Raw genomic sequence first — 16,374 nt, 5'->3', positions numbered from 1 at the left:
TAGGTTGGAAGAGACTCTTAAAATCATTGAGTCCAACCCATGCCCTAACACCTCAACTAAACCATGGCAGCAAGTGCCACATCTTTTTTTAAACAAATCCAGGGATGATGACTCCACCACCATTCCAGTACTTTATCACCCTTTCTATAAAAAACTTTTTCCTAATATCCAACCTATATTGGATAGATGGCAAAAATTAGGTGCATATCAAGCTCTGCTTTTGCTCAAATATTGATTTCTTACTTAAGAAGTACATTTTTTTCTTGAGTCCACTCTTATGAAGCAGCCTCAGCCACCACTCTCAGCAATATGAAGTTATTTGTAACTACAATGGCCATGGTAAATATGCATTAAGTCAAAAGTAGAAGGTGCAGGTGAAGCAACATTTCCACAATGGAAAGCTTCACATGGGCTCAGATGATCTGGAAATAAAGACAGAAATCAACTATCACTGACAATAAACTTCTGCCTGTCATACTATTCCAGAAATCTGGAGATTAAAAGACGTAGACAGGAACATCTCTTCTTGCTCAGATAAGCTTATGCTTTGAAGATTTGGTTTTAGCAGTGTTTCAAATCAAAGAAAAAACAAAGGAGATTGAAAGATATTGTGAGAATATTCTGCTTTGAAAGTTACACTCCAGGAGCCCCATATCTCCCCAGCAATCTGCTTCCCTGATCCCAAACCTAGCAGGGATATTTAATATCACCTGTTAAGTCGATCTTCTTCTCTTGCATCAGATATGTATGTGTATTTTGAAATGGGGTATTACAAAATAAAGCATAGCACACGGAAACCGGATTGTCTTTCACGCTTGTTTGTTAAAGAGTGTGCAATAACAGTTGGGAACAGAAGAGGGAGCCTTTAATCACAGTATCAGCTCTGTTTGGCGATACTCGGAAAGTTAAAGCATTATCCTGCATGCAACATTCTTTTCCCAGATGATCGACGTCCTCAGCTAGTTCCAAAATATCACTGACCTTCTTGGGCTTGGACTGACAGCTTGGCTGGCGTGTGACACGTACCTCTCCCCCTTCGCTTGCACCTTGCCGTGTCCCTTTTGTCTGCCCAGACGGCACCGTATCCAGCACTGTGAGCCTCCTGAAGCTAGGAGGCTGCTCTGCAACAGTGTGGGTGTGATCTCAGCGGAGGGCTGTCTACTCCACGGAAACACCAAGAGCTAAAAACCTTGCATCTCTGACTTTAGTACAATGGCTTCGGCTCCTCATGGGGAAGTGGGTGCTCTGGGAGGGAGGAAAGAGGCGGCCAGGCAAGATGAACTACCTTCTGCAGGTGTCTGCCTACTCATTTAGGATGCTTAGATACCAAAGTAGAGATGTGTGTCTTGAGCTCACTTCTGATTACAAACTGTGAGGAACTCTCTCTTTGAGAAAAGAATTAATTGCTCAGCCAAGAGGAACCATGAATTCATGCTAAGGGAAACTGTGCATCAGCTGGCATAAGATGTGTCCCATGTGCACACTTGAGTAACACCAGTACCTGAACAAGAACACAAATGGTCCTCAAGCCACAATGCCCTGTGGAGCCTTTGGTCTTCCCAATCACATCTGACAGGTCTGGTTCAGTGTCTTTGAGTGTTATAACCAGACTCTAGGGTTGGTGTTCATGCCAAACACTGTTTAAACTTAAAGCACACATGGAATATCAAAGATTGTTGAAACAAGAGGGCTGCTTTCTAAAGACCTGCTATCTTGATTTCAGGTGTAAGCAGTGGAAAACATGACCTTAGCAGCAATGTCAGGTAGTGCCATTTCCCCATGCCTGGCAGAGGTATCTCCACTCTGTGCTATCCCATGTCCTAGAGACAGAACCTTTGTTATCCATCTGCTCATGCCCTGCTATAGCACAGTTACCAAAGTGAAGGTAGCTGGCAGTGGACTCTCTCTCTCCTCTCTCTCTTGCCATCTCTTCCTCAGTACCTTCTTGGCTCAAGCTGCAGAATTTGATTACACAGACCTCACTGTGGGCTGACTTTTGCTGATGCTGGTGCCAGCCCTACATCCTTCAATAGCAAACCTGAAAAAAGGCACCTGCATTCTTCAGAGGCATCAGACCAAACAGACCCTTGACAAGCAGTTCACCAACCATCACCTTTAGAGATTTTCTTTGTCATCTCCATTGCTGACCCTGCTAACCAAAATGCCATGCTTGCTGGGAGTGCTGCAAGGCTCCTCAACCTTGTCGGCTCACCCAGGGTCTGGCAGTCACTCAGACATTTACTGAGGATAATCTTACTGGCTATTGTTGTAGTGTTCATGACTCTGCCTATTTAGTCATAGTGACACAGAGAGCTTCCAGGCAACCAGCCTAATACACACAACACAGTCTTTATAAATTATGACAGAGCAGTTCCATAACTTCCTTTCAGCATTTCATTTCGCCATCAAATCACTCTTCATGTCAGTAGCATACTTCCCCCAGCTCACAAATAATATCACTACAATATAGCATCCCAAGCATTTCAAGCTGTGCTCCTGAAATTAATGGAGACACATTAGTGACTTCAAAGCAGGCAACTTCACTTGAATGGGATACAGCACCACTTGCCTCCAACATGTCCTGGATTAGTGCTATTGTCCGAGATACTTTTACTCTTTGAACCATGTTGTTCAGCTTATCCACTCACAGAAAGCCAGACAGGTTTGCCAGACTGGGATTTGAAGATGAAATGTCAAGGGTCGTGTTGTGTCAATCTGAAAGTATGTGCTAGTCCTGAGTCACCGCCAGCTAAATACAGGGAACACCACAGTGTGGCGCTCCCTCCCGAGACAATGCAGTCATTTTGGCTCATCGACGGCTTCTTGTGTTTTCTTTATATCCCCCTGGCTTCTGACAATGCATGACACAGGACACTCTTCAGCACATTAAGGAAACTCCTACCCATCACATTTTATCTTTTAATTTACGTTCTTCAAGTTAATTATTTCATTTATTTCCTCTTATTTAGTGGGTTACCCTCTCCAAAGAAGCAGCATATCCCCTTGTTTTACCTACCCAAATTACTCCTTTTTCCCCAAGTGCTTACATATACAGACGCAGGCTCCATCCAAACGAGCTCTAACTCTCCACTTGCTGCAGTCCACAGGATTATGTGACAGAGCAGTCTATGACTGCAGTCATTCAGCTGGGGAAGCATGGACCCAACTGCTAAACCACAACACTATGAGTACATACTGTCCTGAACTCAGACTCTCAGAAAGCATGAATACTGCTAGTGTTCTGTACTACTACACTGCCATATACTTAAAGGCAGCATAGCCCAAATGTTCAAGACTTCCCTGAACTAAGCCCTTACTAAGCAACAGGATCTGTATTCATACCATGAACTATGGAAGAGTATTATCTCCTCTACAAGATATCACATAGCCATTAAAATCCTGGTAAATGCTATAAATTAGGGAAGGGAGGGGAAAGGGTATTATCAAATAAACAGCACTTCAGACTCAAACATACTGAACTCTGTCCCCAGTAGTTTGCTTCTTGAAGGTGAGGCACAAAGCTGGAGTGCAGTTACTGAACCAAATGTAGTTGATAACTGCAACAGAGATATTCACTCATGCCACTCATGTTTGTTCTCAGATGCACTCACCACTTGATGCATGCTCGACAATTAAAATCCTGCCAGCCTTAAGAATTACTGTACATTGATTTTTAGAAGTATTTTAAAACACAGACATCCCTCCTGTCCATTGTTTCACCAGAGATCTCTGCACCAACTGACTGGTTATGGGAGCTGTAATACCTGGAGGCGACCTACTGATAGAGCTGAGAGTTGTTATCAGGGCATTTCTCAAGTTCCATATGTAGATTGGTCAAATTTAGGCTTTTCTTCTCCTCCCACATTTTGTTGCCTTGCTTCACGATACAAGTGCTCATTCATGCTCTTTACTGCATATTACTAACACTTTTGAAACAAAGGATTGAGGCTCAGTCCATGTGTGATACCTGCAGACCTTGTTGTTGACACGCAGAACTCCCAACACAGACCTAACTTTAGCAGCAGGACTTTACTTTACAACATGCATAATAATCCTATGGAGACCAGGTGTAGCAAGTTCTACCATGAAGATGCAGTCTCTAGGTTCCAGCTACATTGGGGCTCTAGCTATGGGTCAGGTGATCCGAGATTACACTCATTCTCTCCTGTGGACACTCCTATGCTCTGGCAAAAAGCAATATCCAGGTGAGCACCACACTGACACAAGTCGCACATAGCATTCAACAGCTATGTGGCAGGGAAGCAGGGTACCCAGAGACATGGGAATGGACACACTAGCTATCTCTGCACTTGGAATGCTGCATCTATACTGAGGCACAGATGCTGGAGATTGACAGGATTTAGTCACAAATACCAGGTCGTCCTTGGTACTACTGAGCTGACTCTGTACCACAGATGCAATTCCAGGTTCTTAATGAACTCCAGAGTAGCTATGAACCTACTTGTCTCCACGTTCACACAAATAGACCTTTTCCCCCTTTTTTCTGGCCTCACCATCAGGGAAGCTGGTTGTGGACATACTTCAATGACATAAAAATCCATGTCACAAAAGCTAGCACTGGATCAGTGAGTCCTCATGGATTGAGAGAAGTGGTCACAGCATCTCTGCACAGCATTCCATGCATCCTTCACAATCTCTAGTCTTTTTTCCATTATCTGAAGCATCTCCACCTCCCTTGGCCTGGATGACAGAGAGCTGACTATGTAGCCAGCCTGTTGTACTGGTCCTGCTAGCAAACAGTGCCTGGAGAATGTTTACCTGCAAACCCAAAGAAGGTTATCACTCCTGAGACAAAACATGTAGGTAATATATACCCTCCTGGCTGTTGTTGAATCAAAATGATGACTACTGTGTTTATGCCATATTTAAGAGTGATGCTGTTTATTAACCGTGTTCAAAGAGCCTGTGACAGATCAAATACATCCGTAATGAAACTTAGGTCCCAAATGGCTGTTTTTGTAGGTAGGCATTATACTGCTTGATTCCCAGGGCAGTTACAACATAATGTGCTAAATATCTTCAGTCATCATACCACAGTCAGACAAAATGAATGCTAAACTTGGTGGGCACAGGTGGTATTCATTGAGGAGATATGAAAAAACTTAAGACAAAAAAAGCTGAATTACTAACTGAAGTGGGTTATCTTTTGCCAGAATTATACCTGAGTACTGGGAGCCAATGCTGTAATCAATAAAAGGTTCTGACATGTCAAGGGAAATATAGTTCCATAAGCTCAATACAAGTACTGAGCAGACAGTGAAGAGCCTAAGAAAGGTCATCACTATGGAACTTCTTGACCTTTCCGGTAAAAGTCACCACTGTTTTTGTTAAGAGAATTCTGGACCTAAAAACTTTATGGAGTTCTTGGAAGAGGCCAAGCACAAGTGGAGATAAGGATGATCCAGCATATCCAGTCTACTTGGATTTCCAAAAGATTTTTTTGGCACAATTTCTGATCAAAGATTTTCAAATAAAGTAGTCAGCCATGGAATAAGAGGGAAGGTTATTCTAGAATAAGTGATTGCAAAGAAAGAAATACACAGTAGCAGAAAAACAGTCAGTCATCACTATGCCAGTAACTCACCAGTGTGGTGCCAGACTTGTAATGTTCTACATGTTTATAAATGGTCTGAAGAGTGTAAAGCACTGAGGAACAAAAGTTTGCAGCTAACATTCTAACTTGGCATACAGAACTACGGCTTGTGAAAAGACTGTAACCAGTCAGGAGAGAGATGTAATTAGACAGCTGCACAAAAATACCAGCTCATTGCTAAGGAGCAGGAGAAAAAAAAAAAATTAAAACCAACCTTGAATAGTCAGGGCAATTGGGGAAGCAACACAGTGCAAAATAGAAGTCATCACTGTACCATCCACAGCTTGACTACTATGTGTCATTTGGAGACAGTGTATGGAAATGGGAAGGTCTGAGAGAAAGGAAACAAGTCTGCTGCTGAGTGGCTGACTGGGAAGGAACTGGCTATGACACTGCAATTTGCAAAGTACCTAAGAGGGAATATGATACTGGCTTACAAAATTTCAAGTGGATGGACAAGACAGTTAGGGACTTACTCATATTATCTTCTTTAGGAAAGAGGGGCCATCCAATGAAGACTGTGGGTCCTGATTCAAAGTGAATAAAGTGAGGTTGACAACATGACACTCAAATGAGGCCAGCCAAAAATTCTAATGCTGAAGGCAGCAGGATTTTGAGACACTGTGATGGGGGATGTGATTCTTGGCTGTGTTGGTTTTACTCCTACCTGAGTGTCTGCCTCTAACTTCTTTTTGTTGCTGTTACACATTCTCTAGTCAGATAGACCTGCTCAGCAGCAGCTTTCCTCACAGCTGGCAAGGACTTCAGCTGCCCCAGCTTTTGTCTCCTTTTTCTTTCTGAACTTCAGAGCACATTTCAACTATGCTCCAAACTGCAGCACACAAGATGTGGTGCTGGCCACATCTTCTGTGTATCTGGTGTGCTGGCCAGGTGCCTCGTGCAGCAGTCCTGCTGTTTTCTTGACATGTCCCTTGATGCCTTGCTATCTTGTTGACCTCCAGAGGAGAAGGTGAGAAGATTACTCTAGCAGAGCTGGATCTACCCTGAGCCAAAGTGAGCAGAGCTATTCCTATGGTCATGGGTGGAGGCTTGCTCCCTGCTGCTTGGAAGATTAGGCAGCTACTGTGCTTTGATTTGCCTTGTAGTTGCACAGTGGAAGCATGTTGATGGTGAGACAGTCTGAGCCTCTCTCCTGTTCTGGACACAGAGCTCATCCAGCAAAACAACCAAATACTGTTCCAAGCCAAAAGTAAACTTTTCACCATCCTCCTAGTTTAACTTTAACCCAGAGCCGATCCAGTCCACCCCAAGGTCACACTTGCTTGTGACAGTATGAAGAAACAGTGTGATCACACAGCTGGGTTAAGGGAAAGGCTAATCTATTTCTCAGGTGCGGCATAAGCTTGAGCTGCTTGTGAAAGCTTGACACGGTGCACATAAAATACACCTGATTTTCAACTCCCCGATGCTTTCATGAATGTTGCACTGATTATTTTTTTAGCATCTAAACCTTTAATCAGTAATAGGCAGGAAGAATTTTTGGGTTCTCTTAGTGTTTGAATTACAAAGTTGGCACTGTTCAGGCATATATTAATTTTAAGCTGAAGACAATTACCTTTATACCAACCAACCCTGCCCAAGGGTACAGCCTCCCCTTCTCCACTCCCCCTCCCAAAAAGGTTTAAGCAACCACCTCCACCCTCACAGGCTGTATTTTTTACCCTACCACTACCTGGCTGCACAGGCACATAATCAGCAATTCCAGGAACTAAATAAAATCAAATGAAGAACCAGACTAGTCTAACTGCTTTGTTAATTGAAGCAAACTAATTCATGCTAAATTCAGGAAAAGGATTTGCAATATAGCTACACAAAAGGAAAGCTTCACTTAAATGACTGTGAGCTCTTTGAATAGTATTCTCCAAAATCTGTCACACATCACAGAGCCCCATTTTAAAAAGAAATCATTCTATTTTTTAGAACTTCTTTCTCAAGAAGCTTTCAACATACTGCAGTACCGTCTAATTCTTACTTGTACCATTGGCAGACCTCCACTGTTGCCACAGGTAAGAAAGATCCTTCATTGCAGCCTGCTTTGCCAACCTGCAGGTGAAAGCTAGAAGGGAGAGATGGTCAAGAGGATCAGCACTTTCCTTCACAGGAGCTGCAATAGAGTTGTCTAATTATTTGACAGGAATGACAGGAAAGAAACAAAGCAAGTATAGATATACAAAGAGTGCTTAGTGCACTTCTGATTAAATAATGCAAGAAATAAATTTTGTTCCCCAAAAGACAGGCTATATGAAGCATGTCATATTTTAGACATTTAACAGTCATCTGTGAATCATGAGCAGTCTCTTTGTGGTATTATACAGACACACACTGCCAATCTATCATCTTTACAACACATAACCTATAACCTTTGTACTCCTGACAGAGCACAGGTAGGTCTGTAAGTACATGAACTGAATGCCCTTTCTTCATATTACTCACTACTGCATATAGAGCAGGAAGCATACTGCTTAGCATGATAAAGGGAACAGACTATGGTAAGAGTTCAGACAGCCTTTTGTGAAGACAGTGTAACTCTTAATTTCAAATTCTTCCAGTGAACTGTGGCCTCTTATGTATGTTCATTTTCCAGAATGAAAGGGTGCTAACACCTTCAGTTCAGTAATAAATATGCAATTATTTCCCTGCACTTGTCAGGAACAGAAAATTGTTTATGTCTGAGAAGCATTTGTGTTCCATGTCATCTAGAGCTGGAGTAACTCTCCACTCCTTAATGAGACATATGTTAATATACATTGCTATTTTAGCTAGGCCCTCTGAAATACTATCACAAAACATCCTACTTTCATTGCTCTCCAAACAAACGTGTCATTAGGTAAATTTTACTTAACCCGTTTAGACATTACAGCTACAGTTGTCATGCTTGTAACAATTGTTAGGAATATCATCTTTGTTATGTGAAGCCAGGCAAGCTGAACTAGTCAAGTTGAACTACTTTTGAAGTGCATGTAAAAGAACAAAAGAGAGCACTCAACTCAAATGTGTTACAAAAAAAATCTTATTTAGATGTCTTAAAAAATACAAGGCGTATTTTATAAAATCAAATATCTATCCATCAAAACTTTGTTGTATATCCCCATATAAGATCATGTACTGGCAAATGTTAAGTAACAGTGGATAATCTCAACTAACATTTTATCCCAGCGCTAGCTGATAAGATCAGCTTGTCAACTCAAATAGGATAACATTATAGGTTTTTGCTATGTTAGTATTTACAGCACAACTTGGAAAACAAAATATAAATTATATTATACCAAAGATAATAAGCAATCTAATCCAAGATGGTGAAGAGGATTCTCTTCTACTTCTCTCTACAGCTTCAAATGATAATCAGTATAAGCAGGTAGACAGAGCAAGGTCCTATACACACAATCTGTTCAGCTGCTTAATAGATTACAGTTACAGTTAAACAAAACAGATTTTTCTGGCAATTAAAAACACTAACAATACTGTGTAATATTCCAGAGACATTTTGCTTATTAGCAACTTTTATATTCAACAAGAATGTCTTCAGCCTCACTTCTAGGTCAGCAGCATTTTTGCACAGCATCTGAAATGTCTTCTTTTTTTCCCCCAGTTTCCCAGGAAGATTTATCTGCTTATAATTTCTACATAAAATAAGCAACTGTCAGTTCCAAATTCCAGACTTCAATGTAATTAAAATGCAGAGGTGTTTCATCAGAGTCTCTTGTACAAAGTCTACTGTCACTCACATCCTTTCACCAGTAATAACAAAAGTTCACTTTCCTAAGATTAAACTCAGTAGGTTGATTTATTGGTCCTACTTGAGTTTGAAGAGTAAGAATTTGATTTCTTGAGGTACTTGCTTGATGAGAGAGACACTTGCATCCTCTGTGTAGTTCGCACACTTCGGCAAAGAAGAGCATATTTAAGGTTGTCTCTGAAGTCTTTTGAAATATAATAGTAGATGAATGGATCGATACCACTATTCAAAGCGGAAAGACACAGCGCAGTTATGTACCACACATACAGATGGCTCTGGCTGTAGGTCTTGAGGAGTGAATAGTGCACAATAATCAGCACATTGCTAGGTGTAAAACAGATGAGATACATGGACAGGACAACAATAATGAGTTTGATTGCTCTTTTTCGTTTCTTCCCAGTGCTTACATCTATGATGGAAGCGCTCAGGGTCTTAATCATTAGAATGTATGCGACAGCAGTGATGATAGCCGGGATTAAGAAGAGTCCAATTGCAAGTGAGAGGAAATAACTGAACATATCATGAGCCAAAACATTTTCAGGCAACACATCATGGCAGGTTGTGATGTTTAGATTTGAAATATATGCTGTCTGATTAACAAGATACAATGGTATGTTGCCCAACAAAATCAGTATCCAGATAGCAATGGAGATACCCAAAGCAATTTCTGATTTCTTTTTTGAATTCACTATGGGGTTCACTACAACCCAATACCGTTGTACACTGAGACATGTCATGAAAAGGATGGAACAGTACATATTTCCATAGAAAAATCCAACAAATACTTTGCAGAGACCTTCACCAAATAGCCAGTTATTACCGTTTAGATGGTATGAAATCTTCAGTGGGAACCAGACAACAAAAAGAAGGTCTGCCAATGCCAAGTTAACCATATAAATCACAGCCGGATGTTTCTTCTTTGTTCGGAAAAAAAAGACCCAGAGGGCCATGGCATTGCTCGGCAAGCCAATTATAAAGACAAGTATATAAACAATGGGAATAAAAACTGTAGTCAGCTTTCCTGTGAGGACTTCTGCTACAAATTCATCCACCTTGTATAACTCTTCTGAATTATTTGCAATTGGAACCTTATAGCCAATGAAACTTCTTCCTTTTGGTTTGCTGGAGCCATCATTCTCTAAAATTAAAAAAAAAAAAAAAAGTTGTTACTGGTGTTAAAGTACAGACTTTTTGCCCTTTTAAGAAATAAACTAGATACAACGATTTGCTCTGAACATTTACAGACAGCCTCATCAGCAGAAGAATTAAAACTGATATTCAAACACTTGATGATTTATCTTCCTTTTCTTTTAAATTTATTACCCAAAGGACAACCTTTATCCCTTCAAGAATTCAAGGATTCTACCAGAAACCAAAACACTTCTCCATGTCACCAGTGATATTAAAAATGCCTTGTTAAAAGGCTCCTACCACCTGAACAGTTACAGTAGAAACTGCTTCAACTACCCCAGGGCACCATTAGCTTTTCACAGAGAAGAGCCAGATCACCTGAGTGCTGGGTCACAGCAGGCTAATTTAACTGCAGTAGCTTTGCCAGTTTAGATGGCCCAAAAATCAGGTATGCAGTTAAAAGAGAACATATTACCTTTCAGACAAGCTAAAACTGAAAGTCAGAATGCCATGTCCAAAGCCCTCTCTATGGCATGCCACACATTACAGTGTATCCAAACAGAAATTTGAACACACTATCTCTGTGCATGAAGTTGCAAAAGCATCTGGGATCTCCTTGAGGAGAGTTGCTCCCTGTGATTTTTACTCGAAGTATCAGGTGGTAGAGCTGACTGACACCTAAGGTTGCTTCATACACAAACTGCTGTCACTACAAGCTTTGCTCTGCCTCTTTGAATGCTGTGGGAGCTTACAAGCTGTATGGGTGAGGCAGGTGCTCCTGACTCGAGTCCTGTAGGACAGACTTTGAACAGCCCAGTTCAGAACCTCTGCACACACAGCACAGTCCTCCTCTGCTAACAGGCTAAACTGCACAAGCAATATCCTGGAATCCACACCATTCTGAAAAGTTAGACATTCACCTATTGACATCCATTCCACACAGCTAAACTGTACGGACATGGAAGCTGACTGGTTTAGGGAGGATTATTTCTAAACTTTCAATCAATATTTGTGGTTTTGTTTAGCCAAAGCCCCCCAATTGTAATATAAAAAGAGTCTTTTTGAGTGCCTGAACAGTGAGCAGCCATGAACAATGTTGAAGCACAGCCTCCCCCTTTGTTAAAAATTATTAATACAGTTCCAAATGAAAAAATGCTTCCACCTTACATTTTAAAGAATTCTTACACAATATGTAAATACACAAGCGTGTGTTTCTCAGTACAGATTCCACAAGGCAGTCCACTTTAGATGGCTGTTCCTTTCAAATTATAACTGCAAAAGTCTGATGTACAGCATTGATTCCTGTCTAGACTCTGCAACCTTCTGAAAATGCATACAGAAATATGCACACTCTTGAGAATTTTGAATTCAGTTAACTTTGATTCACTTGAGCACTTAAAGATCTCCAGACCCAGGCAGCCTTCTCTGGAAAACTGAGGTGCAAGAAAACTTTTTGCCTGTACAATGACATGGACAAATCTTTGCAGTAGACTGCATGAAGACAGAGGCTTAAATTATACTAACAAAACCACCATCCTAAAGAAAATTAATACAAATGCCAAATAGTCATTTTGGTCTATATGTGGTGTAATTACAACAAACAAAGCAGAATAATAAAAATTCTCCGTTCAGACATTCAAGCCCCATGACCACATCCGCATACTGTTCACTGTACTGCAAAAGTTAATTATAATGCAGCAATCCTAGTTCCCTATGCTGAGCTATGAACAGGAGAACCCATAAAACCACCCTAAAGGACATAGCTTACAGATACCAGATACTGAAGTGATAATGAGCTAAGCAATGCTGATTTATTAGGCTCACAGCTTAGCTGAGAAAGATCCTGGGAGATGCTTGGAAGCAGACCCTACAGACTAAGTTGATAGCAGTGATCAGGATACAGTAATAAAATGCAACATACAGTGCTATGTTAAGTACCTGTCCATCAGAAAGTGGTCGATACCATCAAATTCCAGTCATGCTATTTTTATCCCATTCCAAAGACTCAAATTATTGTAGAGAACCAGAAGAGTAAATAATACCACTTTGTTATTACTAAAGTTTTATGATCAGATATAAAACAACGCTTTGCAATTGAAGTTCAGAGGTTAGGTAGGAAAAAAATAAAAAGCCTCATCAAAAAGTCCTGAAGTGTTAGTGTGAGACACTACAGTAAGAGGTACACTAAAGTGGATGCACAGATACCTGAACCACAGACAGGACTTTGTACTGCAAGAGTGTCAGCATAGAGACAAAGGTTTGTTTTATTCTACTTTGTAAGACAGAGTGATTTCACAAACCAAGTCTTGTTTTTATGCTGACTTTAATTCGAGCCTCAAAACATACTGGGCAGCTTTTTTTCAGACCAACTAGCAACCTATACATATAAGGACACAGTGTCCTGTTACCCTGCAGTTAACACTCCCTCACTGAGCAACCAATCCTTTGTTAGGTATGTGCATTTCTACATCCTTTCTTTACTCATTCACCACTTGGCGTTTTCCATAACAATCAAGCTCTTTTCCAAGACTGAGTTTCACCCTGCTTGACTCACATACAGAGAATGCAGTTGACTTGCTAATCTGCCCATGGGAAAAGCGTTACTCTCTCCTCCCACAAAAGACTGTTTCAACACCTCTGCCATTTGTCCAGAAGATATAACCCACTACAAACCAAACACAGGATTATGCCTACCCTGCAGACACAAAAGTGACAGCAAAAAATTAACTAGTTTACTCGTGGTAGTAATACTCCCAACAGGACTAAATTTAAGATTATTCTGGGTTTTGGATCTTTAACCTCTCTCCCTCTTCCCCGAGAATTCCAAATTCCTTACTCCGTCCAGGTCAGACAATTAGGCTATTAAATGGCAGCTTGATTCAGGAACTCCGCTCTGAAGAACACAATTTGCAGTTACCTATTATCGATCCCTTGAGAAAATATGACGTATGCTTGGCTTCAATACGTATATAACGTATATCCTGTGCTTGGCTTCAATATTTGCACAATCTTTACGCATATGATTTTATTAGGTAAATAAGCCCGGTAAATGAAATATGGAAGGACACAGCGAAAAGGTATGCACAGATATGGCAATGGGGTTTATTACAAAACGTGGCAAAAAGTTAACTTCAAGCAGTGAAATATTAATATAGTTAAGGCTTTTTTCCTCAAACTGCACTTATGTTCAACAAGCAATAGCACAGACTAAAAAATTTAAAGAGAATCCTAGCTTTTTAAATCAGGGAAAAAAACCTAACATGGTCTTTAAAGATTTTTCATGTTTATCGCAAGGGGAGGCGGGAAGGGGACTATAAGAAGGTTGGACAGGGGCATTTTACAAGGCCACTAAGTGACAGGACCAGACGAAATGGTTTTAAATAGAAAGAGAGCAGATTTAGACTACACGGTAGGAAGAAACTCTTTATGTGAGGGTGGTGAGGGGCTGGAACAGGTTGCCCACAGAAGTTATGGATGTCCCGTCTGCGCCAGTGTTCAAGGCCAGGCTAGACAGGGCTCTAAGCAAACTGGTCTAGTGGAAGTTGTCCCTGCCCGGGACAGAGGGGAAGGGTTGGAACTAGACGGGAGCTTTTCGGTCCCTTCCAAGCCAGACCGTTCCACGATTCTCTACAAGGCGAGTGAAGCCAAGCCCCACGCGTCCCACAAGCCCTGAGAGGGCTGCGGGCTGCTCGAGGCGCCAGGCTGTGCTTGCCCGTGAAGCGCTTTCCCCGACGGCCAGGGAGCCCTGCCCGCGGGTCCCGGCAGCCACACTGCCACCCACACGAGCTTTCCAACCCTCTCCGTTCCGGGCTCCCCGAACCCCAGACAGGCCAAACACCTGCCCCGCCGAGCGCCCCGCCGTGCCCCCGCCCGCGGCTGAGGGGCGGCCGAGCCCGCCGGGGTGCCGCGCTCGCCGCCCCGCTGATGCCAGCCGAGCTGGCAGCTCACGCCGCTCCGCTCACCTTCAGCAGTGGCGGCAGCTCGCAGCAGCACACAGAACAGCAGCACCAGGCACAACCCACGGCGTGCAGCCATCTCACCGCGCTCCGGCCGCCGCCACTCGGCCCCCACTCCCGGCCAGTTTCACCTGATACCTGAGCGGGGCGGGGCGGAGGGCGCGGCCGGGCCCAGGACCAGCCCCGTGGTGGGCGGGGCCAGGTCGGGCCCTTCCCTCTCGGCCGAGGGTGGCGGCGCAGTCCCGAAATGGTGGGAGTCGCTCGCTGCCGCCTCCGGTTAGCCCGGCGCAAAATGGCGGGTGCGCAGCAGCCCCCGCAGGTTGTTGGTCACCGTCAGGCCGTGCCTGGCAACCGCTCGGCCGCTGAGGGGCGGAGCAGCTCCGGGGGTCCCGGCTCTTACCCTGCTCACGCTGCGCCCGCGGTCGCCCGTCCCCGAGCCCGCCGGTGGGCCCTGCCCGCGGGGACTGCGCTGTAAACGGCCCCTCACTGCCCAGTCTAGCTGAGCGGCGCGGCTGCAGGAGCGGTCCGTGCCAGGCTGCTGCTGGAGCAGGGCAGGATTGTTCTGTGCCACACCGGCAGGGCCCAGCAGCGTTCAGTGGGGGCGTGTTACTTCGGCTGCCTCGTAACACACTGTGTTGTGCCTTCCAGGTTTCTTATTCTTCCGTGTTATAACATCCCAGAATCGTGGAATCTTAGAACAGGGCATATTGGAAAAGGCCATAGAAATCATCTCATCTAGTCTCCCTGCCCAAGCAGGTTCCTCTGGAGTGCATTACTCAGGATTTTGTCCTGTCCAGTCAGCTTTTGAATACTTCTGGAGAAGGAGACTCCACACCTTCTCTGGTGAATCTGTTCAGTGCTCTGTCGCCCTCACAGTAGAGAAATTCTTGCTCATGTTCATGAGGAACGTCCTGTGCATCAGTTTTTGCCTGTTACATTTCTTCTGTTGCTTGGCACAACTGTGAAAAGCATGGTCCATCTTCTTGACAGCCTCCCTTCAGATCATTAAAGACATTGATGAGGTCCCGTCTGTCATGGGTGGCTGCACAGCACTCCGGATAACAGTGACTCCTCCCAGCTTTGTGTTGTCAGCAAGTTCTCTGGGGAGGCATCTGGCCCTTCATCGAAGTCATGGATGAGCACGTCAAACAGCACTGGGCCCAGATATGTCATCTATGTGTTACATGCGTCATATGACAGATAGGCAGGAAAATGTCTAATTGCTGCTTAACCCCCAAGCATTTTGTGGTAGTACACTGGCATGAACCAGTAAGAAAGGTTAAGTAAGATGTTTTCACTTTGCAGCTTTACTTAAGCTTAGAATACACCAACTTCCCTTTGGTTTTGTAAATAGGTATTTCAGGAACAAAATTAAGCACAAAGTAATGTCATCAGTATTTTCTGTTTATCTGCACAGATAAGAATTTTGAACATTTTCATGGTCATCAAATCAAGAACACTGCTTACCAAATTCCAGAATTAAAAGCATGTGTTCAACCCTGGTTGGTTCATACCTACAGTCAGAAATGCTCTCTCTGCCTTATTCTGCAAAATGCTCTGTGTGCAAGCAGTGATAAAATTGCCTTCTTTTCCTCTTTTTTGAATGAGCGTTATATTTATATGCATATACTCTGTGGTTCTGGTTTTACATGGTTCTGAAAGAGAATAAATATTTTTGGTTTTGTCTTTCTGTGGTGGCCATGAGATACAGTTGGGAGTAGATGTCTGGGAGTACAGAGAGATGAAGGTAAATGGCACTGGGAAGTTTTGGGTGTTCAAATTGACATTAAGGGCCTCTTGGTTTTGAGTCTTTGTTATAAATTACTGCATGCTTAAAGCACAGTTCCTGTTTGTCTTCCACACAAGTTCCTGTTTGTCACCCACACAGTTTATGGATTTCTCATCTAAGTCCCAGC

General features: G+C 43.0%; 1 protein-coding gene across 1 annotated transcript; it reads right to left on the bottom strand.

Annotated features, from left to right (window-relative positions):
- Positions 1-7,610: 7,610 nt before the first annotated feature.
- Positions 7,611-14,729, bottom strand: F2RL1 (F2R like trypsin receptor 1). The gene is made up of 2 exons (XM_071425233.1): positions 14,465-14,729; positions 7,611-10,509 (listed from the first exon to the last, which is right to left on the bottom strand). The coding sequence occupies exons 1-2, from the start codon at positions 14,535-14,537 to the stop codon at positions 9,407-9,409; spliced, it is 1,176 nt and encodes a 391-aa protein (XP_071281334.1). The 5' UTR covers positions 14,538-14,729; the 3' UTR covers positions 7,611-9,406.
- Positions 14,730-16,374: the final 1,645 nt, after the last annotated feature.

Source organism: Agelaius tricolor, unplaced genomic scaffold (genome assembly GCF_023055355.1).
Source record: "Agelaius tricolor isolate 1412-34295 unplaced genomic scaffold, bAgeTri1.0.p SCAF_4, whole genome shotgun sequence".
NCBI lineage: Eukaryota > Metazoa > Chordata > Aves > Passeriformes > Icteridae > Agelaius > Agelaius tricolor.
The sequence above is the reverse complement of the archived record's forward strand: the minus strand, read 5'-3'. Positions and strand labels throughout refer to the sequence as shown.

Bases quoted from the DNA above. Each gene is read 5' to 3' on its own strand.
- F2RL1 (XM_071425233.1), bottom strand. From the start codon at position 14,537: ATGGCTGCACGCCGTGGGTTGTGCCTGGTGCTGCTGTTCTGTGTGCTG. The intron at 10,510-14,464 runs GTGAGCGGAGCG...TTTTAATTTTAG, and splicing joins AGCTGCCGCCACTGCTGAAG to AGAATGATGGCTCCAGCAAA.